We start from the raw sequence: 22841 nt of genomic DNA on the forward strand, positions 1-22841 counted from the left end.
GAAGCTTAGCCTTCTCTTCCTGGATGTGTTGTCGCTCGTGTTGCTGTGCTTGGTACGGTTTGACTGTGAAACGGGCCCTGATCATCACTCCGGATCGCTTTCTTGCCTCGCGCGCTAGTGCGGTTGACAGGTCTGTTATCATCGGCTTTACCGTGGGTTCAATTACACCCTGTCGCTCTACGTTGACGTTAGGTTGCCTGACATATAGATATAGGATATCGAGCCGTTGTCGCATTCACGCGACCAGGTCCTGCCCTCAACTACAAATCAGATAACTGCGCAGCGGTATCAGGCCCGCTCTCATGAGTCACATCAGGACCTTTCCCTTCCCCATCTGCAGCCGATTTCTGGCAACAGATATCCAGCCCTGGTGAGCCCAGAAATGGCGGTGCGGGCTGTGATGCTAACTTAGTACTGGCAGAGCGCAATGCCACGCTTCCTGGATACTTCCACCGGCCAGTTTGTCTGGAGGGAAACGACTGGCCAAAGTAAGGCCCAGTACGCCTACCTGTCTCACCTCTGGGGCCCCGATGAAGCGACATACCAGGACGTCCAGAAGATCCAGGCAGGCTCGGTAGTGACGGATTCATCTTTGCCCTGCGATGATTCTGGAGTGGTCCTCGCATCGCCTGTCTTCTCCCTCCTCCCTGCCAAGATCCGTTTTGCTTGCCAAGTCGCCCGCGAGTCCGGGTACAGGCTTTTGTGGATCGATGCTTGTTGCGTCGACCGCTCCAACAGGCTAGAGATGGCGGAGAGCGCGTACTTAACGTACGAGTTGGTCAAACGGGCGAACGTATGCTACGTCTATCTCGAGGACGTACCCGATGAAGATGAAGAAGACCCCTCTGCCAAGCACTCTCGCTTCCGAACCAGTAGATGGCACACTCGGTGCTGGACACTGCAGGAGCTGATCTCCCCGAAGCGCGAGGTGTTTCTGACGAGGACGTGGCGCCGTCTGGGCACAAAGGAGGACCTCGCCGAGACTCTCGCCCAAATCACCGGCGTCCTTCCGGAGATGCTGTCGCGCGAAGTCGGTCTTCTAAGCGACGTCGGTGTCGCGACACGCATGTCGTGGGCCGCTGGACGTCAAGCAACTCGTGTGGAGGACCAGGCGTATTCGCTATGGGGCATCTTCGGCGTCCGTATGCCCCCCGCCTATGGCGAGAAGACCGCCGCTTTCCTGCGTCTTCAAGAGGAGATCATCAAGAATACCGCGGACCACAGCATCTTCGCATGGGGCCCCAGTTGCACTGTCGCGGCGTTCCCAGACGATGTCAGGCGCACCCCGGGGCAGACGCACACCTCCCCTCGCTCTTCGACATGTCTGTTTGCCCGGTCTGCGCTTGACTTTTACAAATCTGACATCAGCCCCATCCCGGCTGAGGAGTTTGCGATGCTCCTCGGACGCGATTCTAGTGCTCTCGACTTCCCGTCGCCCAAGTGCTTCTCTGATGCACGAGGTGTCACCGCCCGCTTTCTGTGCATCGACCTCACGGACACCCCACTTCTCCACCAGGCGATCTTCGCATTGGTAGATCCTCAAGGATGTGAAGCTTGTAAAGGCCGCGGGCAAGCCCGCGTCCTCGCGCTCTTGCAGTGCAGGGACAGCGCTGGCTCGCTCATTACCCTACCTCTATGCGGACCACCACTCACTCCGGAACGTTCCTGGACAGATGTGACCATCGGAACGCACCTCCCATGTAGCGCAGACCCTCCGCACAACCCGTTCCGCCTAGTGCGTCTGAGTAAGGATGCGGTTGCGGCGTCGCTGGCGTACCTCCTCCCGGAGCCTGTAGAAGTTTGTTTCGCCCGTCACGACCGCCACGACTGGCCGGGGCGCCACCTACAGCAGGACAGTCCGAGTACCCTGGGACCGCGGCTGCAGGAGCGCGGCCTCCATTTCGACCTGGGGCGGTTAGGCCTGACGTCTTCAGCCCAGCCAATTCCTCTCGCTGAGGAGTCCGCGTTCTATCTCCATACGCTCGGGTTCACGATCACTCCCTTGCGATGCCGACGGCGAGAGGAAGGGATCACGCTCACGACCTCGCTCGTCTCCAACTTTCCGCACCAGAGCGGCACGACGAACGGACAACACCTGCGCCTCCAAGTCGTTCTCACAGATTCCCGACCTGACGGGTATGCGAAGGCCGAGTTCTCCGTCGCCAACTTCATACACACTCCCGAATCAGAAAAGGCGGACGCCATCTTGCCACAAGGGTGCGGTCACCCTCCCCGGCACATCATCCAGAAGATGCCGCCTGTCGACCGCGGCGCTGAAATACGGATCGTAGAGCTCGGAACGCAGCCGAACCCGGACCACCACGATCGGATGAGGGCGGAAACCGTTTTCACGATTCAGATGGATGCCAATTTTAGGAGCCAGAGCGAGAGGAGGGGCAACGTCAGGCAGTTGCGCTTCCGTTTGACGGAGTACGACCGTGAACCCCGCTTCGGTATATCCCACATTACTTCTAATCTTCTACTTTCTATAGAACTCTCGGGAGTGTTTATAGGCCGAGCAGCGATGGCAGTAGCGGGCGATATTGCTATATAGTGGACTCTGAAGGTCCTGGTCCAACACATCTCTGAGCCTTCCTTGAATATTTACATGTACATTTTCGCTAGGCTGCTATGCTAGAAGTTACGAGCGCTGGTTAGATCAGATCGTTAACGTTTTAACTATGGAGCGTCGACGCTTATTTATAACACAATTGAAGTTCTCTAGGATACTCGTCCGAATGATTCACCACTCCGAAGTGGTCCGGTTACAAGGCAACATCGCTCACGCAGAGCCCTCCAGACATGGGAGAGGGTTCCACGCTGTCTCAACGGCATCATCTACCGCCCGACTGCCTGCGTAATTATGCGCGGTTATCTACTAGTTGCCTGGGACCGTCCGATGGACATGCGTTCGCTGGCATTCCTCTTATCATTGTCTGCCGAGTCTTTCCATCGTCCTACTAGCTTCTAGTACGCATAGGCACTGCAACTTTGAAGGCAAGATGTGAGTTTGCTCACAGTTCCCACTCGAAGCCAACTTACGACGATCATTTGTAAAGCCCACCATATCGATTATCTCGACATGCCACGTTTCTTGAATACGTCTACGGGCGAGTTCGTTTGGATAGTGGATCCCAGCAAAGAGCGCTACGCAATCCTTTCTCATACCTGGGGCGACAAAGAACAGACCTATGATGACATACGGGATCTCCAGACATCGGTGGAGAAGCTTGTAAGGGAAACACAGCCCTCGCTGCCATCCTCCAGTGCCAACCTCCCGAGCATCACCATCTTCGACCAACCAAGCCTCTTCGATAAGATCAAGGGCATCTGCGAGTTCGCTCGAAATGCTGGATACACGCTGATATGGATCGACGCTTGCTGCATTGACAAATCCAACAGCGCGGAGCTCTCCGAAGCGATCAATTCCATGTACGAATGGTACAGGCAGGCGGACGTCTGCTACGTCTACCTCACTGATGTACACGATGTTGTGGACCCCGCGCTCCCGGACTCGTCCTTTCGGCGGAGTAGATGGCATACGCGAGGCTGGACATTACAAGAACTCATCGCCCCGGAACACGTCGTATTTCTCACCCGAGGGTGGCGTTTTCTAGGCACGCGCGTGGGGCTCGCGTCGACCCTTCGGGAGATCACTGGAATCGACTTCAACATCCTGACGGGCGTTGCAGGCCTTGACGATATCAGTGTCGCGCGCAGGATGTCGTGGGCGGCGCGGCGGAAGACGTCGCGTGTCGAGGATAGAGCATATTCCCTGTTGGGCATTTTCGGCGTGCACATATCTCCTATCTACGGCGAGAACGGCAACGCATTCGTACGTCTCCAGGAGGAGATCATCAGGACTATCCCGGACCAAAGCATATTCGCATGGGGTCCCTCTCGAGGACTTCAATGCACGTCGCAGTGGTGGGTCGAACCCGGTGTTCCCTGTCTACTCGCGAGCTCCCCTAGCGCCTTCGAGCATGCCAGCGACGTCGTCCATCTCTCCGCCTCCCAGTTCGAATCACGCATCGGATTAGCGTCCAGCACAGGCAGCTCGTGGGCTCCGCCGTTGCACTGTGTCTTCACTCCCCAAGGTGTCCGTATTCAACTCCTCCTCATCCCTCTCACAGACCTGCCACAGGTGCTGGAAGACACAGAGGACGTCCGGCAGACATGGGCGGAAGGATGTGACGATTGCCGTGACCTCCCAACAGCGACGGCCATCGCCCTCCTGCAGTGCCAAAGCAAAGGCGGCTCCTTCATCGCTCTACCGTTGTGCCATCAGGACGAAGCACGCGCTTCGCGGAAGGCCTACGCGATCGCACCTTTCATGTCATGCAATCACTGGCTACATGAAGCTCCGTTCCGCACGATGCATATCGAAGGAGAGGTGCTGAAGGCCGCGATAGAGGCCGGTCTGGAGCGCACCATACGTAAAGAAGCACCATCAACCCCCACTCCCATGGAGGTACTCCTCCTGCGCCACTTCCGACAGCCCTTACTACGCAAGTCGCGCCAACCTCATTCTACATTGAAGCGTTCGATCGACCTGTGGGTCCACAGCCAACCTCAGACTCGCGCTGTAACCTCGAACACGACGTTCCGAATGGCTCACGAGGAAAACGAAGAGCTTGGTGCTCTTGGGTTCCAGATGTCCGACTTGGAGCACCATTTCCAGCCCGAGCATGGCCGAATCCTCCTCTCGGCGTCTCTCACCACGCGAACCCACTGCACAGGATTGAAGGAGGGCCAGCGAATCCAGATCTACCTCACACTCACTCACATCGCGCTGGGTGAGCGGTCGGGAGACTTAGATACCACCGCCCGCTTCTCCATCGAGAACTATATCCGTCCTCCCACGCGCACTCACGACGCAGCTTCCCCTTCCGCTTTACCTGCCGCCGACCACCACGAGCGCCTCAGAGACGAGCTGGAAGCACCCTGTGCCGACGACAGCCAGGAGACCCGCATCGAAGAGTTCAGCTCGAGGTCGAGCTCGCAGCGTACGCTCGCTGAGGCGACCTTCATTGTCCACGACGACGCAGATTGGACGACGAGTACCTTCGGTCTCAGGCGGTTGTGGCTCAGGCTGCAGCGACCGGGGCCGAGCTCAGCCTCCGATACAACGGCTCCTGTGCTGGAGCTCTCCGCAAAGCTCTCCGAGCGATTCCTATATCACAGGCGGTCATGACGGGGTGAGCGCATCGTAGGGAGCTATACCATATCGACCAGGCCTCACGGTGCGCACCATGTACATATCTTTGTGGCAGGTCTGACCCAGCCAGTTGACTTTTCGTTCCTTTTTCCAAGGTGTCGTATGTCCAGGCTCAGGCTAGCGCTCAAGAATGCTGCGAGCGACACATCCTTCTTCCCGTTTTCCTACTTCATGTATTTCTGTCACAGGGATATTTCAATAAATGACCTTATGTACGACGCTATCCGTCACCTCGTGACCACATATTTAATCAGGTAGACTCACATCGCACCGATAGGATCGGCATGGCTGTTCCGGGAATGTTGAGTGAGTGCACCGCAAATCATGTTGCGGAGTAGCCTACGGCGGGTGGCAACACCGCGCTGCGAACGTCGCCGTTTCGAAGCTGTGACTCAAGGAATCCTATGCGACCTCAGCCACTGACGTTTCACACACGGCAGTGACAGACAGACATTGCCGGGCCCTGCCTAATCCAACCACTTAACGACATGACTCAAGCGTGGCTGTTCTATATGACTATAAATGAGTGGACAGGGCGCGGGAGTATTCAGCTCACCACCTGGGTCGCAACTCTCCAGCGACTTTCCTGCACACACTATCGCCCCGCCGCCTTCCCTTGAGCTCTCGCCATGCCCTCGCGCAGCCAAAGACAGGCAAAGCAAATCGTGGTTCGCTCGATCGAACCCGGCAGCCGCCACGCTACGAAGAGCGTGCTTGGCACGCTCACCAAATTGAACCAAGCCAAACCCGCAGTGAGTCTTTCAAAACACGTCGGCTTACATCTTCCTCCGCCTCTCCCTCCTGCACGAGCTGAAGTTACCACCAATGAATCCCAGCACGCAATCAAGCGTTCGGACTGGGTCCTCGCATGGAACAAGCCCAAGCAGCGACCGCCGGTGTGCCCGCCGCGAACGGCCCGCCGCAACCCCGGCAGAGACGACGGGGAGACGTGGATGTCGCCGCACTATGTGAGCGGGCGTGCGATGGGCCCGGTCTGGGACGGCGGCGAGAGCGACGACGTCTGGGAGACGGACGTCCGGGAAGAATGGGCGAGGAATGACATAGACGCCGACGGGCAGGAGGGCGTTTGGCGGCACGACAAGTCGCAGGAGAGGCGCGAGGTGCAGCTCATGGATATCGCGAAGCCGATGAAGCCCAAAGGTGTGTGCTTTCGCGGGGCATGTGTGTCTTGCGCTGACGGGTGCGGCGCGACACCAGGAGTTCGCAAGGAGTTCGAGTTGATTGAGCCCGTGAGGAGAGTCATCGCACTCGAGGAGGATCAGCTGTCGGAATGGGCCAGCCAGATATCGGACGTTTCCGAGCTGGACGCGCTCGAATGGGACATGCTGGATGAGGATGACAGCCAATCGGAAATGGGGTCGTACGCCAACGTGGTACAGCTGCGTCCCGACTGAACAGAGGAGCGCAAGAATGAGCATTACACATGTACGAAGGCTGCATGTCCCGGAGGCTTACCGGTGGTATACTTTTGTGCACGGTGCACGGACGAACGCAGAGCGAACCACGAGCCATCCAGATACTGCGTGATAGTGACTATGAGGTGCTTGCCGTCCATGTAAGTTGTCGTTCCCGAGGTTCATCAACACCTACGGTCTCCTGAGTTTCTCCGCGAGGTGGCATGCGCGATGCACAGCCAAAATCGTGCGCACTGGCCAGCCGGACGTCGTATTGGCGAGAGTCAAGGAAGACATTGTGGTTGAAGACGGCCCTCTCGACCATCTCCGTGGTTGCTCCCGAGATACCGCCGGTGGTCTTGACCGTTCGTCATTAGCATGCGAAGGAGGGCACAGCCATCAGTGCCCATACACTGTAGAAGGTGTGAGTGGAAAAGTTTGAAGGAATCCTTGAGATAGAACGCACCGATCTGCATTTCGGACAAACGAGGAGCGGAAATCCATGCACGTATTCCAAGAAACGACGAAGCACTTGGTACATGTTGCTGTGTTATCACGGGATTGAGGAGGTAGATAGAACGAGGGTAGCAACCGATCCGTGGCTGATGCGCGCCATGGCAGGAAACGTACATTGGGCTCGCGGAGAAACCGCGGAGTGTGTAGTGCGCGTCGTGCGTACCATACTGTGCGGCTCTTGTGCTGAGGGCAGAAGTATTGAATACACTCACAAGGATTATTTGTCGCCGAATTCAATGGGGCTCAGTGGCCGCATGGTGCGTGCAAGGGAAAAGATCGTCTGCATATTCATGCCAGGAACAGGGGGATCCACAGACACGGCCTAGTCACTATGCAGCCTCTTTCTGTTCCTTGTACTCCTTTGCCCACTAAGCCAGATTCGTGAGTAGGCACAAGCGATACGAGAACGGTGATACGTACTCTCATGGAAGGTATGGGCCGTGAGGGTTGCACCAGTCGCTTCTGGATTGCAGCTGTCACCAAGACGCGGAGATAGGACCAGGTGGGGTATACGCACCTCCTTGTCAGCGCTCAAGGTGAACACACCGTACGCAACGGTGAGAATGCCGGCAAACGCAATCGCGGTGTTCGTCTTCCAGTTCGTCGGCCGCGTCCACCAGCCACCTGGAAACAGTTTGCGAATTGACTCTTCGCATGGGCGAAAAGGGCACTCACCAGCTGGCGACCAGACCTCCTTCGGGTAGGGATATCTCGCTCCGCCGCCCTAAGCACCAACTCGTTCGTCAGAATGGAGAGTCCTGAGGGACGGCGAGCACACAGACCATGTTTGTCGACCAGCAAGATGAGGGTGGAAGGAAAGGTTCGTGTGGGCGCCTCCGTCGCGGAGCACGTGTTTGGCAGCGCCGGCGACCTCGCCGGCGACGCGGGGCAGCGCTGCTCGTCGAGTGGGTCGATGCTCTGAGGAACGCCCGCCTGCCGCTCTTGCTTTCATGCCACCACCATCTCGGAATGTTCTATGCCCTAGGAAATTACCTCAGTGAGCGACGACGAGGGCTCACGAAGGTCACCGCGTACGTCGGCAGTGCGTACGTTCTCGGACGCTATGTCTCCGCACGACTGGAGGAGGTTCGGACCACGCTCGTCCAGGAACGGGTGGCACGCGAAAAGTATGTCGTACGAGTGTATATATGCGACTCACTGAATGAACCTGTCCTATTGTGCTTCAGCCTGCGAAGGAGGTTCGACCAGAATCAACAGGACATCTCGTTCACCGTGATGGCGCTACTCCCCGCGCTCGGTGCTCATATCCTCCAAGACATGGACGTCGAAGGTGTCACCCAGGAGCTACAGTCCTTCTCCAAAGCACCTAAGGAACGCATAGAACCTCCACATGCCGCTCCACCATCCGAGTCCAGCATCACGTCCAGCGTGGACAACCACCGCAGTCCAGACGCAGACATGCGGTCCGAAAATGGCTCTGTTTCTGTAATATCGTCCAATGACGGAGTCGCCACAGACTTGTCAACGTCAGCTGGTAGCTGGGTCGACCAATTTTCCATGCCTTCCGCGCAAGTCTCACATCTATCTGAGTCTACGAGAGATGGTGCTGCTTCGCCGTCCCCAAAATCCAGCATCGGCGCGGAACTGTCAGATTCTATTATCACTACAAGCTCCATGTCGAGCGCGGCTGCGCCTGGACTTCCGAACCCTTCTGTGAGTGCCCGTGCTTAATATGGATCACCTATCCTAATATTGCACAGGCTTCCCCTGAACATCACGTCAATATTCCCAGTCCCACCACTAAAAGCAAGGCGGAACTATGGCGAGAAGTGAAGATGCTAAGTGCGTGAAGCATCTGCCAGTCCCTTAGACGTTAAACTTATACCTGGCAGCGTTCACTCGGACATTAACTGTGATATACTCAATCACGCTTCTGTCCCTCTTCACACACATTCAGTTGAGCGTACTTGGACGCTCGAAGTATATCCAATCGCTCATCCAGCAGGAACACGACGAGCGAATGCGTGAACAGCTGGAATACAGCACGTCCATATACTCGCTATTCTGGCGCGACAACAGTCTGGAGGACTCTGAGACGGACATGCTCGAGGAGTCCGAGACAGTGAGCGAGGAGACAGAACGGAAATACCTTACCTTGAGTTGGTGGATCCTGCATGTCGGTTGGAAAGACGTTGGCGAGCGAGTGCGGAGGGGTGTCGAAGAAGTCTTTGAAGGGTGCGTGGTAGATTGTGCTCGCATGAAGGCGTGCTCATGATTGTTTATAGGGTCTCGCTTAAGACAAAATTGTCTGCCGCAGACCTACATCGTCTAATCAACGACGTCCGCCGTAGAGTGGAGTACGAGGTCACGTTTGAGGGCAAGGAGCGTCGAATAAAGTGCGTGCTCGGCCCAGACCAATCCCACATGTTGGACTGAACTTTGCTGTCCCTCGCTTCCTCACTGCTCTCACCACCCACCGGTAGCTTCCTGTCTACCCTCCTTCCGCCAACCCCTGAGACCCTCCAGCATGTGCTCACTCAGGGCGGCATTCCCTCATGGCTCGCCAGTGCACATGACCCCAAATTCGATGCCTTCCTGGACGAGACACGTCAGCACCTCGCTTCCGGTTCCTTCGAGCGCGTGCTCGAGGTGTGTCTGGACAACGCGATGGACATGCTTTCCCGCGGAGTGGACAAGCACGTCTTTGGCTCGCACGGCGACGACGACGCGATGATGGGTCAAGAGCCGAGGGAACGTCTAGCGGCGATGCTCCCCGGACTAGCGCGGTGGTGTCACCTCGCGCTGGAGAGCCTGCCAAATGAGCTCGTCGACGTGCGTAGCCCTGCTCTCCGTGCTCGCCAAGACACGTCTGACCTTGCGTTCTCCCACTTGCAGGCCTTGGCAGACGTCAGGGAGGTTTCGGCATTCTCAGCTATTATTTATACAAGCTACGACGATCGCTTTCGGTAATCCATCTGCTCTGTTTCGCATCGATTGCACTCCGAGAAGCATCGCCGGCGATACACCACCACGCTGGCCATGACGTCGAGGACACATGCCACCCACTGGCAAACGTTCTCGCACTAAACAGCTCCGCGTGTGCATGAGTGCTTTGAGAACTCCCACATGCATGCGCTGCCACTGCTGCGGAGTGCTTGGTAGACCTGTTCATTAACGTGTACTGTGAGCACTTCCCTCGTAAATTGACGCTAAGATATGTACTCATGCTGTGCTTTGCCTACACCGTTGTCAATGTGGACCCATGTCCTTCCTTGCGATGCGGCAGTCCGTCTGATCCCAAAATACGCCTTTCCTATGTTTAGTGCGTTCCGAGTCGCATGCCCTCCACCCGCCCTCTCGTTGCTCCCGGCGCCGGCTGGGCCTATCCGCATCCCCTCGTCAGGCTATCATGCACGATGCCTGTACTTCCTCTTCGGTGTGTCGATGATCCCGGACTGTCTTCGCGTTTCCCTCTCCGGACTTAAGGTGGTCTCGAGCGGCCAGTAACGCCGGATCCGAGCAGCCTCGGGAGAGTGGCTTTCCTTAACACTATAAGCTTTGACAATCAGGACAACGAAGCTACCGTTCACGTATGCACCGATGTCGTCGGCGATGGCCCCTTCCGCCGGGAGCCTCTGACTATCGGTGCAGGGAGCTCCCAGCTCTCGGAAGGGCCTCATCCTGCCCTGCCTCTGCGACGCGTTCTGGCTGGTTTCTAGAATCCATGGGCCGCGGCCCTGCACCGTCAAGCATATGTGTGTGCGTGGGCACAGAGACCCTAAGAATACGGCGTGCGCTGCCCACGGCCGCTCAGTGAGATCCCGTCGCGTGGATCACCGTGGACGATTCACCGAGGAATGCGCGCGCGCGAAGGCGGAGCACGGCCCGACGAGATTCGTGAGGCTGGTTGCCGTAATACCGCCGAGCGCGCGCTGCCGCCGGTGAACTTGCATACACACCGCACCCGCAAGCCAGGCGCGTGCTGGTGCAGGCCGCGTCCGGGCGCGGATGGGCGCAGGCCGCGCGGGGTGCGGGCATCGGCCGTCCATGCTGCACACTATGCGGCGCGGAGAAACGGGTGCAGTCCGCGTGGCTACTCGTACAACCGACAGGTCTGCTTCAGCTTCTCTACGCTCCAACAGGTATGCCCGAGCACAGAGGCGGGTATTCGCCGCCGCCATCGGGGGCACCTTCCCTCCCCTTCTCTCTGACGCTTCTACACCTTCGCAAGCGCCACCAGATCCACGGGCGCGCCGTTGCTGTTCAGCGCCGCCTCGATGAACGCGACGTCCACGAGGGTGCTGCGCGGGTCGTCTACCCCGTCGTCCGAGCCGTCCGTGGCGCGCAGGAAGCTCTCGATCTCCCGCTGGATACCGACCTCCTTCTCCTCGATCACCTCCTCCGTTTCTCCGGTCGACTTGCCGTCCTTGTCGCGGGTGATGGTGTGCACCGCGATGCGCATGACGCCGTTCGCGCGGGTGATCTCGAGCCAGCCCTCCGTGCCGGTGACGGTGATGTTGTTGCCTGCCTGCTTCGCGCGCGTGACGGTGGGCGCACCCCAGGTGAGCTCGACGAGCCCGTGCGAGCCGTCGACGTTCCTCACGATGGCGTTGATCGTGTCCTGTGGCGGGAGGATGTCCTTTGCGAGCGAGGCGAACGCGGATACGGTCTGCAGGGCGCTCGGGAGGACCACCCGCAGCGAGGCGATCGTGTGCTGTGTGGCAGATTAGCATAAGACTGGTGTAGAACTCGTGAGCACTACTTACGACGCCACCATCGAGCTGTGGACACGCCAAGACACAACGGGGAAGGCCGGTCAGGAACTCGATCGAGCTGGATCACGTCAGAGACCGACGACATACCAGGAAACCGCCTTGGTACTGGAGGGGCACGAAATGTGAGTACAGTTGCGCTTACACATTCTCAAGACGCTTACTCACATCCGGAACAGTGCGCCACGGCGTGTTGTACCACTTTGAGTTCTCGTCGATGTAGTTGACGACGCAAGCGTTGTAGAAGGCGACCTTGCCGATCTTCCCGTCCTCAATTGCGCGCCGCGCTGCGCGGTAGCCAGGCTCGGCCTCGAAGTTCTCCGCGACGCGCCAGACCAATCCGCGGGACTTGTACTTGGATTCGTATTCCTGGATGAGGGCGCGGCCCTGGCTGACGTCGGGTGCAACTGGCTTCTCGCTCAAAACGTGCTTGCCGGCGGCAAGCGCCTTCAGGATCACCTTGGGCTGGACGGTGATAGGGAGCACGACGATGACGGCGGCAATATCTGACCGGGCCAGGAGGACGTCGAGTGACGCCGCCGGGTCCTCGTCGTGGTACACATCGAGTGCGTGCGAGAGCTTGAGGATGTCCTGGGCGGAGCGAGCGAACGTTGATGCGCTCTTGTTTGACCGCGAGTAGACGGCCTTGAGCTCGATGGCATCCCCGAGGGTGGCGATGGCAGGCAGATGGGCTGATTCGCGCGCGATCGCGCAGCGTTAAACGAGCGTGCAAGTTGGTGGTTACTATAGGTGAATCTCCGGAAGTATGTCGACGGTATGGTACGTACCTTCTGTGGCGAATATGCCGGAACCCAGGATGGCAATACCTTTGGCGGGCATGATATGTATCTACTGACGGAAATCGGTGAGCTGACGGGCGTATCTGTGCAGTTCCAGGAAGCGTTGAATGCCACTCAAAGAGAGCTTTATCGAAGCACGAACCACTGTCGGTCACCCCCGTTCTGGTATATGCCGATATTTCTCCGGGCGCCCCTTACCCGGCGACGGGCGTCTCATAATATATGACTTGAACGATCGCCGTCTCGTCTTTCATCCGCTACGATCATGTATAGGCTAATAGCGATACGGCCTGCATGACTAGTAGCAGTGTTATATGGCTACATTAAAACCTCTCTCGCCGGTTGAAAGGCGGGCGGACATAGCACGTGTAGCGTGCCGGGTGGGCTCGGATGAGTTCGCCGGGGACTTTGCACAGGGACCGCCTCGTCCTACCGAGGTCTCTTTCCAGCACACTAACCGCATCTACTTTTATCAGGTGCATTATGCGGCACTGTATCCTGGGTCATGACGAACGTCGTCCTCCCGGAGCTGTCCCGGAGTATCCAGGGATTTCAAAAAGTCAATCTCCATGCTTTGCGACATCTGCAACTGCATTGCCGCCCTCCGCTGATGCCATGTCCGCAGACCGCTGAAGAACCGAACCGGAGGTCCTGCCGTGTTCCCAAGGAAATTTCCTGCACGGGAAGCCAGGGGGAGCTCCACTACACCGTGTTTTTCCACGCCCGAGATGGACAAGGAACGCGCACCCGCCGCGCCTGCGCTGCGACAGGACCGAGGTTCCCCTCCCGGACTTTCCTCGGCCCCCCGTTGTCGGATGTGCCGTTCCAAGCCCTCAGAGATGATATCGGCACTGGTTCCTCGCCGTACTTTAAGAGCAAACATGTTCGCAGCCCTCCTCCGCTTTCCCCGTATACCCTCCAGCCGCCATGTCTACACACGTCGCATCGCCAAACAAGCTACCCAGCGACTTCCTTTGGGGGTTTGCTACCGGTGAGCTGTCTTCCTACGTCCCTCTTGGGAATCACGTATACCCCTGAGAGCGCGGCTCGACCCCTAGTCACGGGGCTTACCTGTCGTTTCCTTTAGCGAGCTTTCAGATTGAGGGCTCGACCGACGTTGACGGCCGCGGCAAGTCAATATGGGATGATTTCTCCAAGCTCCCCGGCAAGACCCTCGACGGTCGGGACGGTGATGTAGCCACCGACTCTTACCAGCGGTGGAAAGAGGACCTCGACCTGCTCGTCGAATACGGGGTAAACTCTTACCGGTACGATGGCTGTGCTCTCCCCTGTCTTCCTGCTGCTAACGTCGCCTCGGCTAGATTTTCCATTGCGTGGTCGCGCATTATTCCGCTCGGAGGTCGCAATGACCCCATCAACGAGGCCGGGATCCAGTTCTATTCGAATCTGATCGACGCCCTCCTCGAGCGCGGGATTGTTCCGTTCGTGGTGCGTGGTGTCTTGGCCTGCCTAATCCGCTCTCTTCTCAATATTCCGTTGTTTATCCAGACCTTGTACCACTGGGATCTTCCGCAAGCACTCTATGAGCGGTATGGCGGTTGGCTAAGCAAGGAGATCGTCGAAGACTATGTCCACTATGCGAGAGTGAGTTTCCTGCTCCGCGGCATCATGTGCACCTGCTGACTGCTTCCCCGCATCGCTTCTTCCGACAGGTCTGTTTCGAGCGTTTCGGAGACCGCGTAAAGTACTGGTGTGTGCCCTCTCCACGCGCGTTTCCTGCCTCGCGCTCTGATCACATGTAACACACGCACAGGCTGACCATGAACGAGCCCTGGTGTATTTCCATCCTCGGACATGGTCGCGGCGTGTTTGCGCCTGGCCGGTCAAGTGATCGCATGCGCTCACCGGAGGGCGATTCTTCGACGGAACCATGGATGTACGTTGCGCCACTTTCTCTGCCCATCTAGCATGCTCATGCCCTCCGCGCTTTGATTCGTATCTTCGTCCGCACTGTTGTCGGGGCGCTCGTGATGTTGCCTTCGCAGTGCCGGGCACAACGTCATCCTGTCGCACGCGTACGCGAGCAAGCTGTACCGCGAGGAATTCAAGGCGACCCAGGGCGGCACCATCGGGATCACGCTCAACGGCGACTGGGCTTTGCCGTACGACGACAGCCCTGAAAGTAAGCGTCCGCCCCGCGCTCGTCAGCGGCCTCCCGCGTGAAAGGGACAGTCACTCACGCTGCGTTTGTTTTGTCTTCTTTGCATTGCAGATGTCGCCGCCGCGCAACACGCGCTGGATGTTGCCATCGGTACGTCTCGGTTCCGGATGCCCTATCTGAATGGGCGGCCCGTTTTGGCAGGTGCGCTGATACCGTGACCCTTTTTTTGTCAGGCTGGTTCGCGGTACGTACCTCTGCGCCCCTCCTAATGCCGTGCCCGTCCTCGGTACCCTCTCCGCATCCCCTCTCCACCTTCCACCATCACGACCTCCTTTCCGTCTCCCTCCCTTCTGCGAGCGAGGATGGCGTGCAGAGCGGCAAAAGTTCGCACTCGCGCAGTATCTGACGCGCGCGCCCACAGGACCCCATCTACCTCGGACATTATCCGGCGTATATGAAGGAGATGCTGGGAGACCGTCTGCCCACGTTCACGCCGGAGGAACTCGTCGTGGTGAAGGGCTCGTCCGAGTTCTACGGCATGAACACGTACACAACGAACCTTTGCAGTGCGTCCCCTCACACTCTGATCTATCCACCTCCCTTCATCGCATACTGACTGTGAGCTGCATGGTGCAGAGGCCGGCGGCGACGACGAGTTCCAGGGCAAAGTGGAGTACACGTTCACCCGACCAGACGGGTCGCAGCTTGGCACGCAGGGTGAGCATGGTCCGTATTTTGGTGCGGATGGTTATGTGTCTGACCATAGGTGATGCATGCGGCGTTCAGCCCACTGCGCGTGGCTACAGGACTGTGAGTATCGCAGCGCAGCGCATGCCCGTGTGCTACCGACATCCGACCGCTAACGCTTCTGCTGTCTATTTTAGATCCCGAGGGCTTCCGCCAGCTCCTGAACTACCTGTGGAAGGTGAGCGGCGGCCTACGTACTCGCGCTTCTTGCGGATTCTGACGCATCGATGTGCTTGGCAGCGGTACAAGCACCCCATCTAGTGAGGATGATGCCCGGGTCGACGTCGGAGCACTTTAACTGATTGGATTAATTCCATCAATAGCGTGACCGAGAACGGGTTTGCGGTCAAGGATGAGAACTCGATGGCGATCGAGCAAGCCATTGCGGACCACGACCGTGTGCAGTACTTCAAGGGCAACACGGATGCGCTGCTCGCGGCGCGGAACGAGGACGGCGTTGACCTTAGGGCGTACTTTGCGTGGAGTGAGTGATTTCCCGTCTTTCATCCGAAATGAAACACGGCTGATATCGGTGTTCTATCACCTCTAGGTCTCCTCGATAACTTCGAGTGGTGAGCCGATTACGCCTCGGTGATCCGACGGGAGTGGGTAATGACTTACGTCCTTTTCAAGGGCCGACGGTTATGTGACGCGGTTCGGGCTCACGTACGTCGACTACGACACGCAGAAACGGTACCCCAAGGAGTCAGGCAAATTTGTCGCTCAGGTACGCTACATGGTATCGTATGGTGCGTGGAGGCCGGGTATTGATTATATTTTGCCAACAGTGGTTCAAGGAGCACGTTCCGAAGGAAACACTGGCACAGAAGGAGCCGAAACGGCTGGAGCTCCCGCAGGTGAATGGCAGCTCTCTCTCCGACAGCGCGACGTCTTCGCCGACTATCGAGTCCGTGGAGCCTACCGCAACTGCGAAGCGCACGGCGAACGGCGATGCTGCGCCAACGGTGCGTCGCCGCGCTGCCCTCGTATCGCGCATCAGCACGTACTAAACTGCGTTTGCCCCTTTTCTCTGCAGCCGAAGAAAAAGAAGACGAAGAAGGCGCCCTTCGCTCGGATTACGGCGTACATCTCGACCTTCCTCGGTATTTGAACGCGATCGCGAACGTAGCCTACTAGACGGCGTGGACAATTCCTGCACTGCAGCCGCCTACCATTCCCGCGTATATCTCCCCGTGCTTCGTGCATCCGGCAGCTGCGTCCGACTTCATCCTTGGCTTTTCCCGCCCACGCCCTCTCCTCGACGTACCGTACTTACTTTCCGTATGTGACTATTCCACCGCGACGTCTGTCATGCCTGTACTTGTATCCCGTCTCTTCACCGTTATTTATGTCAATCATACTCGATGCCTCTGTTCCCGCTACCTTGGCGGTGGGTCTCGGAGGAGATGCTCAGGTCAGAAGGATTTGCTTCAGAAGTAACAAACTCTGTAACAGATCAGAACGTTCTTACCGGATGAGCCCCACTCCTTTGGTCCTTTTACTAAGTGATCCCCTTACATATTCGAGTTCGAGTTGTATGCAAATGACGCCTCGGAGAAGCCGTGGGAAGGAGGGCGCCGAACCAGTCTCGGCCTTCTGCTTCCAAACTTGCGTCTCCTCACCCATCCTCACAAAGACCCCGACTGTTTAGCTCCGCAACTCATTAACTCGTCTTTGCGCGTCGGTGGACCCACGGTGTACACTAGTGACCTGCGAAATTACCGTCGGCGCGCAAGCCCCCGACCTTTTCAAGAACAGCAGCATGAACTTCCTAGTGCTTCAAACATAGGCGAAATCATATTGCGTTAACACTCTACCTGGTGAGTCTGAGATGCCAGATGCGCACTCTGCGGTCAGACTGGCATTCATGTGTGACACCTAGAAGCGAGGAAAGCACGAAAGCAAAGCTGCAAGCGTTGCCGCCGCCCGAGAGGGAAACCCCGCTCAAGTGCGTACTCTGTGATCCTAATGATTCACTCTAACAAGGTTACTAATAGTTTGGAATGATTTTATGTCACTGAATAGTTGAATACTCACACTGGCAGGACCCTCGACACGTTCCAGAAATATTACGAGAGTAAACCCGCACGGTTCTCGGTCTGGGATGCGATGACTCGTTGGATTCTCCTAGTACTAGTGCCGGACAGTACTCTCGGCAACGTTACTGTTCTGGTCGAGTCCTCGTGCAACCCTCTGCTCCTTTTTTCGCTGTTCTTTTTCTTGCATGAGGGGCTCAGAGTCTACAGTGGGTGGATGCAGCGACTCAACCTTTGTGCGCGACACGATCCTATAGAGAGGCTATGCGTGACTTGCATCTCTTGGGGCTCGGACGTCCGCTTCCACTTCTTGAAGTTCTTCGGACTCCTCCTCCTCCTCACGCGACTTGTCCCGTCTGCGCACGACAGTATCTAATTGTGCGCAACGCGACACTCCTGACACGTTTCGCGCGACGCCTTCTTCCTTGTACTTCGTAAGCTACAGTATACGATGCGACTCTCTTTCACGACGCGGACTCTTTGCGATGTCGCTTAGTATATCCTCTGTGCGCCACTACAGTCGCCTCTCTGTACACGGTCAGGCTCCTCTGACTTGTGTCGTACATACTCGCAACATGGCTTTCGAGAGACTTGGCTTCGTCGTGGTGGATCTTGCTTCCGCTATCCCACTCCGCTGTACTATCCTTGTTGATGACCCTATTAGAAAATCCCGACACATTACGAAGCCGAAAATGCTATAGAGATAGAAGCCCTCAGGCTCGTCCCATAGATGATCCTCAGGCTGACGTACACATGTACCGACGGCAGGTGTAAATCGTTACTTGACATTACATACACTGCGTTACTGTATGACCATCATAGCCTGACGGTAGCGGGCTCTGCCGTATTTGCTCGGCCGTATTGTCGTGTCGTCGCGAGGTCACCGTGGTAATCGCACAAGATGCGCATGTGAAAGAGCGAGAATTAATTTCGAACGTTGTGGGCGCTGCACTGCAGTGCAGCGTGCAGCAGGAGGCCTCGTGGCTGCGGTCCTGTTCGTCCGTGGATGACATAGGCGCCGACTACAAAGGCCGCCGCTTGCCTCCCGCCTTCACGGAACACTATCGCCCTGCACCCAGCCCTCCTTCCTGCACGAACCTGCGCTCTATTTGACTACGAACCTACTGCATTCCACGATCGGCCATGTCGCAGAAAGGAAACTACGGAGCTCCTCCAAAGTACGCATCTTGCACGGCTCTGCGGCGGACGGGCGATCACCGAGCGCGGTCTGCTTCCGCAGGTATTTGAATGACTTCAGCAAAGCCCTCGCAAGCGAGGTTCGCATCCTCCTCGCTGAGGTTGGCAAACTTAGGGATGAGCGGCGGCAGCTGCAGTAGTACGTTTCTCCTTGCTTTGTGCGCGGCACGGAAATGGCCGGTCTGATGTCCTCGCTACCGCCTCCAGCGAGATCGCGGAGCTCATGGCGGTGAAGTCCAAGCACGGCGCAGGGGGTGAATATACGCCAGACTGGGCTCCCAAGGTGCGTTGAGTGCGGTTCGTTTACCTAAGATCATGAAACGAGACGTTGTACACAGCACGAAGAAGCACCACCACCCGCTATTGCTGCCCCTCCCGTAGACTCAGAAATCATTGACGACTCGATGCCTGCTCGTCCTGCGTGGCGCACAGTGCACAAGCGCGAGGAGCGACGTCAGAAACCGAAGGCCAAAGCTATTGCAGCACCACCCCCACCGCCTGCGATCGCTGCTCCAGAGCCTATGACCTTGCCCGCCTGGGCGCAGTGGAAGCGTATGTCCAACATGCATTCTGACGATGTCTCTGTTAACGTCTATGCTGGTGCAGCGAACCCTTTGCTGTCCCCGGTGCCCGTCGCTGGCTCTCCCTCCGCGCCACTTCCCTCCGATCACGGCGGCAGTATGGCTCGCTCCGGTCTCTTCGGTACGTACCGTTCTAATTTGGCTGGACTAGCTCTGACAGACATGTATATGTTCAGGACCACCGACACCTCCGCCGAAGTAACTGCACGATGAAACTAACGACGTCCGGATGGAAGTTGAAGTATGTTTACGCCGTGGTGCTCAGTTTCACTCGTGCTTGATTTATCTACTCCGTTTTCTCACCATTTTCATTTCTTCCTCTCGGTACCTCTTTTTTTCCTTACGTTTGTATTCGCTCTCCTCATCTTCATAACCAGTATAATATCTCTGTACTATCGCTCGGATTGGCCATTTCTTTCGCAGGCTTCCTTCAGGACTACGGGTGCTCTCAGATGGTCGAAAGAGAGCCACCTGATTAGGACAGATAACAACAACGTGTTTTAAACTAAACACGTCTTTCTTGTCTTGCCCATCAGCAGGTTTCCTCTCCGCCGAAATGCAAGGAAGATCTCGAAAGCAAAGCCACGCAGCGTGTTCAAGCTTGTGCTCGCTTAGCGCGCTTCGAGTCGGGACAAGACATGCCTACCATTCCGCAAGGGATTGCAGTACACACCATTTTTTCGGGTGAAGCGTATTTTTCGCCTGGGTATTATATTGGTCGGTGTCGCTCTTCCTGGATCGGTATCGCCCTTCGTGCAGGACGTCTAATCGGCGTGTTCGATTGAACAATCATGAAGCTCCCTTTTTGTTGCATCTATGGTGGGTGCTGTCTCCGACCGGTTCTGCGTCGTCACCTCACTGATCCCTTTCAGTAGGTCAGATCATGCTATTCCGCGCATTGCTACCCGCGATAGTCCGAGATATGCGGGAGATATGGGCATTTGTCCGCAAAACGGAGCCGCGAGGCTGTTGAAGTTCGTCTAGCGGAGACTATCTGCAACGAGCTAACAGCTATAGGTTCGGGCGCCATGTTTTCTACTTCGACACGGACGCGGCGTCTACTTTCTCTTATGATCAACCAACAGAAGTTCATACAAGATACCAATATGCAAAACATCTATAGTTCAGCTGTCACCCTTAAGGGCATAGCTGACGTTGGTATCCAAATTAATGCGTCATGCGATACGTATGCCAGTAAGTCCCGAGTCATGCCCTATGTACGTGCTGCCTGACATCCATTACTCCTGGTCTCAGCGATGGCTTAGCTGCACCAACTCGGCGTACGACTCGAGGGGCTGCCGGCTGTCTTCCTGCTCTAGCACCTCCCACTCGTCTAGCTCGGGGTCGAGCCCTGTCCGGCCGGTCAACGCTGGTGCCTGATCCTCCTCGAGTGCGATCACCCTCCGTACGGTCTCGACGACCTCAAACTCCCTCGAGATGCCTAGAATGGCGCTTCGTTTTAGCGAAAGTCGAGCAGGTCCCCAAACCACGAACCTTTGGGTTTCATCGGCCTCGCGATATCCATGAGCTGGACTTCTGTTCGCTCATGTCCCCAGGCGTCTTCCTCGGCAGCCCACTCGTACTCCTCCCGCCGCCATTCGCGCTCGACGTCCATCCGCCAGGCGGCATCGCTCTCGCCGTCGTCCTCTACCGCGACGAGCGCGTTCCCGCACACGACCTGGCCCGACTTCCACGTCTGCGCGTGGTGTCTGCCGGGGTTCCGGCGGGGCGCCTGCGGCCTGCACGACGCGGGGACCGACTTCGGCTGCTTCCACGGCTTCGGTGGCGCGAACATCCAGTCTACCGGGTCGAGCTCGGCCTGGGTTTGCAAGGGAGCGACATCAGCTCAGCGCCCGATGTTGACCTTATGCGGAGAGGCGGGAGAGAGGGAGGCGGGGTTGTGGGGGGGAGAGGGCGGTAGCCGACGTGCGGGGTCAGGGGAGGACTCACGAGAGGCTTGTGGTTGTTGAGCTCGGTGAGCGTTCCGAATACAGCTTTAGTGGAGCGACGGGTGCCGGGCTCGACGGTGCGCACAACGATCTGCTTCGCTTGCTTCTTAGTGCGGGAAGGCATGATGGGAGGGTAAGAAATGGTGGTGGTACGATGGGTATGTGCGCGGGGGTGTAGTGGGAGTGGCCGCTGAGTCGCGGTGAGAGTGGTGAGTGGTGTATCCTGCTCTGGGCGAGCATCACTCATTTATAGCAGCTAGGGCTGCAGCGCTTGAGTCATGATGCGAGGCGGTTGCGGCAGACGTGCTGTGGTAGTTTCACCATGTCACCGCTCAACCGCGTCGGTGACTCAAGATCCCTCTCCTCGAGTCACCGCTTCGCATCAAGGACGTTCACACTTCGGCGCTTCCGCTATCCGAGGACTTCCGGAGCGTTCGAAGCGTATCGGAGGGTCGTACACCCCCACGAAGGCTCAAAGGACTAGGGCGATACGCTTGTGAATTTGTGGCAGCCGTAATAGTGCTGTGGCATCACTCTAAACGTGAGAGACGCCGCTCCCACAAGTGTCCGTTGCGGTACCGTAGGCGCTAATTCTGAGCTAGATAGCGGCGGCTCCGCTGCAGTGCAAGTCAACATACGGACTGAGCATAGCATCATTCATGCACAGCTCATGGGCCTTGCCTCATACGCAATCTCCGCACCCCACACCCCACGCGACACTAAAGATAACGCAGATAGTCAACAGACTTAGTCGGGCTTGCATACGCCCTATCCTTGAATGAATAGGGTACTGCCTCCCATGAAGTTCCTTCGTCTGTAAAGATGTTGATTACGGTGCGTTCGGGTCAATCTGTATATGAATCGACATCTAATCTTAACTTCTCGATAGGTCTCAGGTTCGCTGAGCGTAGTCTGGCCTATCGTCCGGAGCTTTGATTATAACAACTGCGCGGACTGTGTGGGCACCAGTCTGGATTCGTGTGCAGCTTCAAGGGGATGGATCCGGCCATGATGCATGACCTGTATGTGTCCAGCCCTTGAAGAGCAAGTGACAACGAGTAGGACGGGGGGTAATAAAGTTCATCCGCGCGTTTTGAGCCGTGCTGATGGACACCATCAGTATCGCGAGGAGGATGTGGTGGGCAGCGCGCCGAGATACAACGCACGTCGAAGACCAGGCGTACTGCCTGAGGGGGCTCTTCTGTGTCAACATGCCTCCGATCTACGGCGAAGAGTCCAACGCGTTCCTCCGGCTCCAAAAGGAGATCGTCAACGGCATCCCCGATCAGAGTATCTTCGCATGGGGAGAGAGCTGCACCCTTTGTTCTTCACGTGAGGGCACGCCCGGGGAGCGGTGGACGAGCACGTTCGCCTTTTTTGCAGAGGCACCCTTTGGCTTCGCTCCTGCGCGAGACGTCACCCCGCTAGCGATTGAGGACTTTGCATCCCGCCTCCACAGGCGACCGGAGGACGTACCGCCGTTGCACTGTGTCTTCACTCCGCAAGGCACCCGCGTCCAACTGCTCT

The 22841-nt window shown here is 57.2% G+C and overlaps 10 protein-coding genes across 10 annotated transcripts; 7 read left to right on the forward strand and 3 right to left on the reverse strand.

The window, feature by feature from the left end:
* Positions 1 to 427: 427 nt before the first annotated feature.
* TRAVEDRAFT_53963 (uncharacterized protein) lies at positions 428 to 2554 on the forward strand (the record flags this gene model as incomplete). The annotated part of the gene is made up of 1 exon (XM_008046899.1): positions 428 to 2554. One exon carries the CDS (start codon positions 428 to 430, stop codon positions 2552 to 2554), a length of 2127 nt encoding a protein of 708 aa, XP_008045090.1.
* Positions 2555 to 3082: 528 nt separating this feature from the next.
* Positions 3083 to 3895, forward strand: TRAVEDRAFT_136204 (HET-domain-containing protein; the record flags this gene model as incomplete). The annotated part of the gene is made up of 2 exons (XM_008046900.1): positions 3083 to 3232; positions 3320 to 3895. Coding segments are annotated over 2 exons (726 nt in total), but the record flags the coding sequence as incomplete, so codon positions are not given.
* A 716-nt stretch (positions 3896 to 4611) lies between these two features.
* TRAVEDRAFT_61388 (uncharacterized protein) lies at positions 4612 to 5233 on the forward strand. Its single transcript, XM_008046901.1, has one exon. It carries the CDS (start codon positions 4655 to 4657, stop codon positions 5192 to 5194), a length of 540 nt encoding a protein of 179 aa, XP_008045092.1. The 5' UTR covers positions 4612 to 4654; the 3' UTR covers positions 5195 to 5233.
* Positions 5234 to 5847: 614 nt separating this feature from the next.
* On the forward strand, positions 5848 to 6633 carry TRAVEDRAFT_53965 (uncharacterized protein; the record flags this gene model as incomplete). Its single annotated transcript, XM_008046902.1, has 3 exons — positions 5848 to 5970; positions 6055 to 6379; positions 6437 to 6633. The coding sequence occupies 3 exons, from the start codon at positions 5848 to 5850 to the stop codon at positions 6631 to 6633; spliced, it is 645 nt and encodes a 214-aa protein (XP_008045093.1).
* An 845-nt stretch (positions 6634 to 7478) lies between these two features.
* Positions 7479 to 7873, reverse strand: TRAVEDRAFT_136464 (uncharacterized protein; the record flags this gene model as incomplete). The annotated part of the gene is made up of 4 exons (XM_008046903.1): positions 7479 to 7517; positions 7570 to 7611; positions 7667 to 7773; positions 7825 to 7873. Coding segments are annotated over 4 exons (237 nt in total), but the record flags the coding sequence as incomplete, so codon positions are not given.
* Positions 7874 to 8071: 198 nt separating this feature from the next.
* On the forward strand, positions 8072 to 10080 carry TRAVEDRAFT_175684 (uncharacterized protein; the record flags this gene model as incomplete). The annotated part of the gene is made up of 7 exons (XM_008046904.1): positions 8072 to 8276; positions 8337 to 8823; positions 8871 to 8952; positions 9003 to 9345; positions 9396 to 9506; positions 9594 to 9942; positions 10006 to 10080. Exons 1-7 carry the CDS (start codon positions 8119 to 8121, stop codon positions 10078 to 10080), a joined length of 1605 nt encoding a protein of 534 aa, XP_008045095.1. The 5' UTR covers positions 8072 to 8118.
* Positions 10081 to 11176: 1096 nt separating this feature from the next.
* Positions 11177 to 12796, reverse strand: TRAVEDRAFT_156677 (oxidoreductase family protein). Its single transcript, XM_008046905.1, has 5 exons — positions 12671 to 12796; positions 12051 to 12574; positions 11973 to 11990; positions 11877 to 11891; positions 11177 to 11824 (listed from the first exon to the last, which is right to left on the reverse strand). Exons 1-5 carry the CDS (start codon positions 12720 to 12722, stop codon positions 11327 to 11329), a joined length of 1107 nt encoding a protein of 368 aa, XP_008045096.1. The 5' UTR covers positions 12723 to 12796; the 3' UTR covers positions 11177 to 11326.
* Positions 12797 to 13609: 813 nt separating this feature from the next.
* TRAVEDRAFT_136252 (beta-glucosidase 1B) lies at positions 13610 to 16662 on the forward strand (the record flags this gene model as incomplete). Its single annotated transcript, XM_008046906.1, has 19 exons — positions 13610 to 13673; positions 13770 to 13950; positions 14005 to 14131; positions 14192 to 14287; positions 14356 to 14393; positions 14457 to 14579; positions 14689 to 14825; positions 14916 to 14954; positions 15038 to 15048; positions 15226 to 15370; positions 15441 to 15521; positions 15591 to 15614; positions 15689 to 15729; positions 15792 to 15811; positions 15875 to 16035; positions 16102 to 16123; positions 16185 to 16278; positions 16340 to 16462; positions 16594 to 16662. The coding sequence occupies 19 exons, from the start codon at positions 13610 to 13612 to the stop codon at positions 16660 to 16662; spliced, it is 1596 nt and encodes a 531-aa protein (XP_008045097.1).
* Positions 16663 to 18625: 1963 nt separating this feature from the next.
* Positions 18626 to 19729, forward strand: TRAVEDRAFT_32177 (uncharacterized protein). Its single transcript, XM_008046823.1, has 6 exons — positions 18626 to 18765; positions 18828 to 18923; positions 18992 to 19067; positions 19123 to 19336; positions 19391 to 19486; positions 19542 to 19729. Exons 1-6 carry the CDS (start codon positions 18731 to 18733, stop codon positions 19565 to 19567), a joined length of 543 nt encoding a protein of 180 aa, XP_008045014.1. The 5' UTR covers positions 18626 to 18730; the 3' UTR covers positions 19568 to 19729.
* Positions 19730 to 20519: 790 nt separating this feature from the next.
* TRAVEDRAFT_32179 (uncharacterized protein) lies at positions 20520 to 21519 on the reverse strand. The gene is made up of 2 exons (XM_008046824.1): positions 20860 to 21519; positions 20520 to 20806 (listed from the first exon to the last, which is right to left on the reverse strand). The coding sequence occupies exon 1, from the start codon at positions 21436 to 21438 to the stop codon at positions 21166 to 21168; it is 273 nt and encodes a 90-aa protein (XP_008045015.1). The 5' UTR covers positions 21439 to 21519; the 3' UTR covers positions 20520 to 20806; positions 20860 to 21165.
* Between the last annotated feature and the right edge of the window lie 1322 nt (positions 21520 to 22841).

Source organism: Trametes versicolor (assembly GCF_000271585.1).
Source record: "Trametes versicolor FP-101664 SS1 unplaced genomic scaffold TRAVEscaffold_15, whole genome shotgun sequence".
NCBI lineage: Eukaryota > Fungi > Basidiomycota > Agaricomycetes > Polyporales > Polyporaceae > Trametes > Trametes versicolor.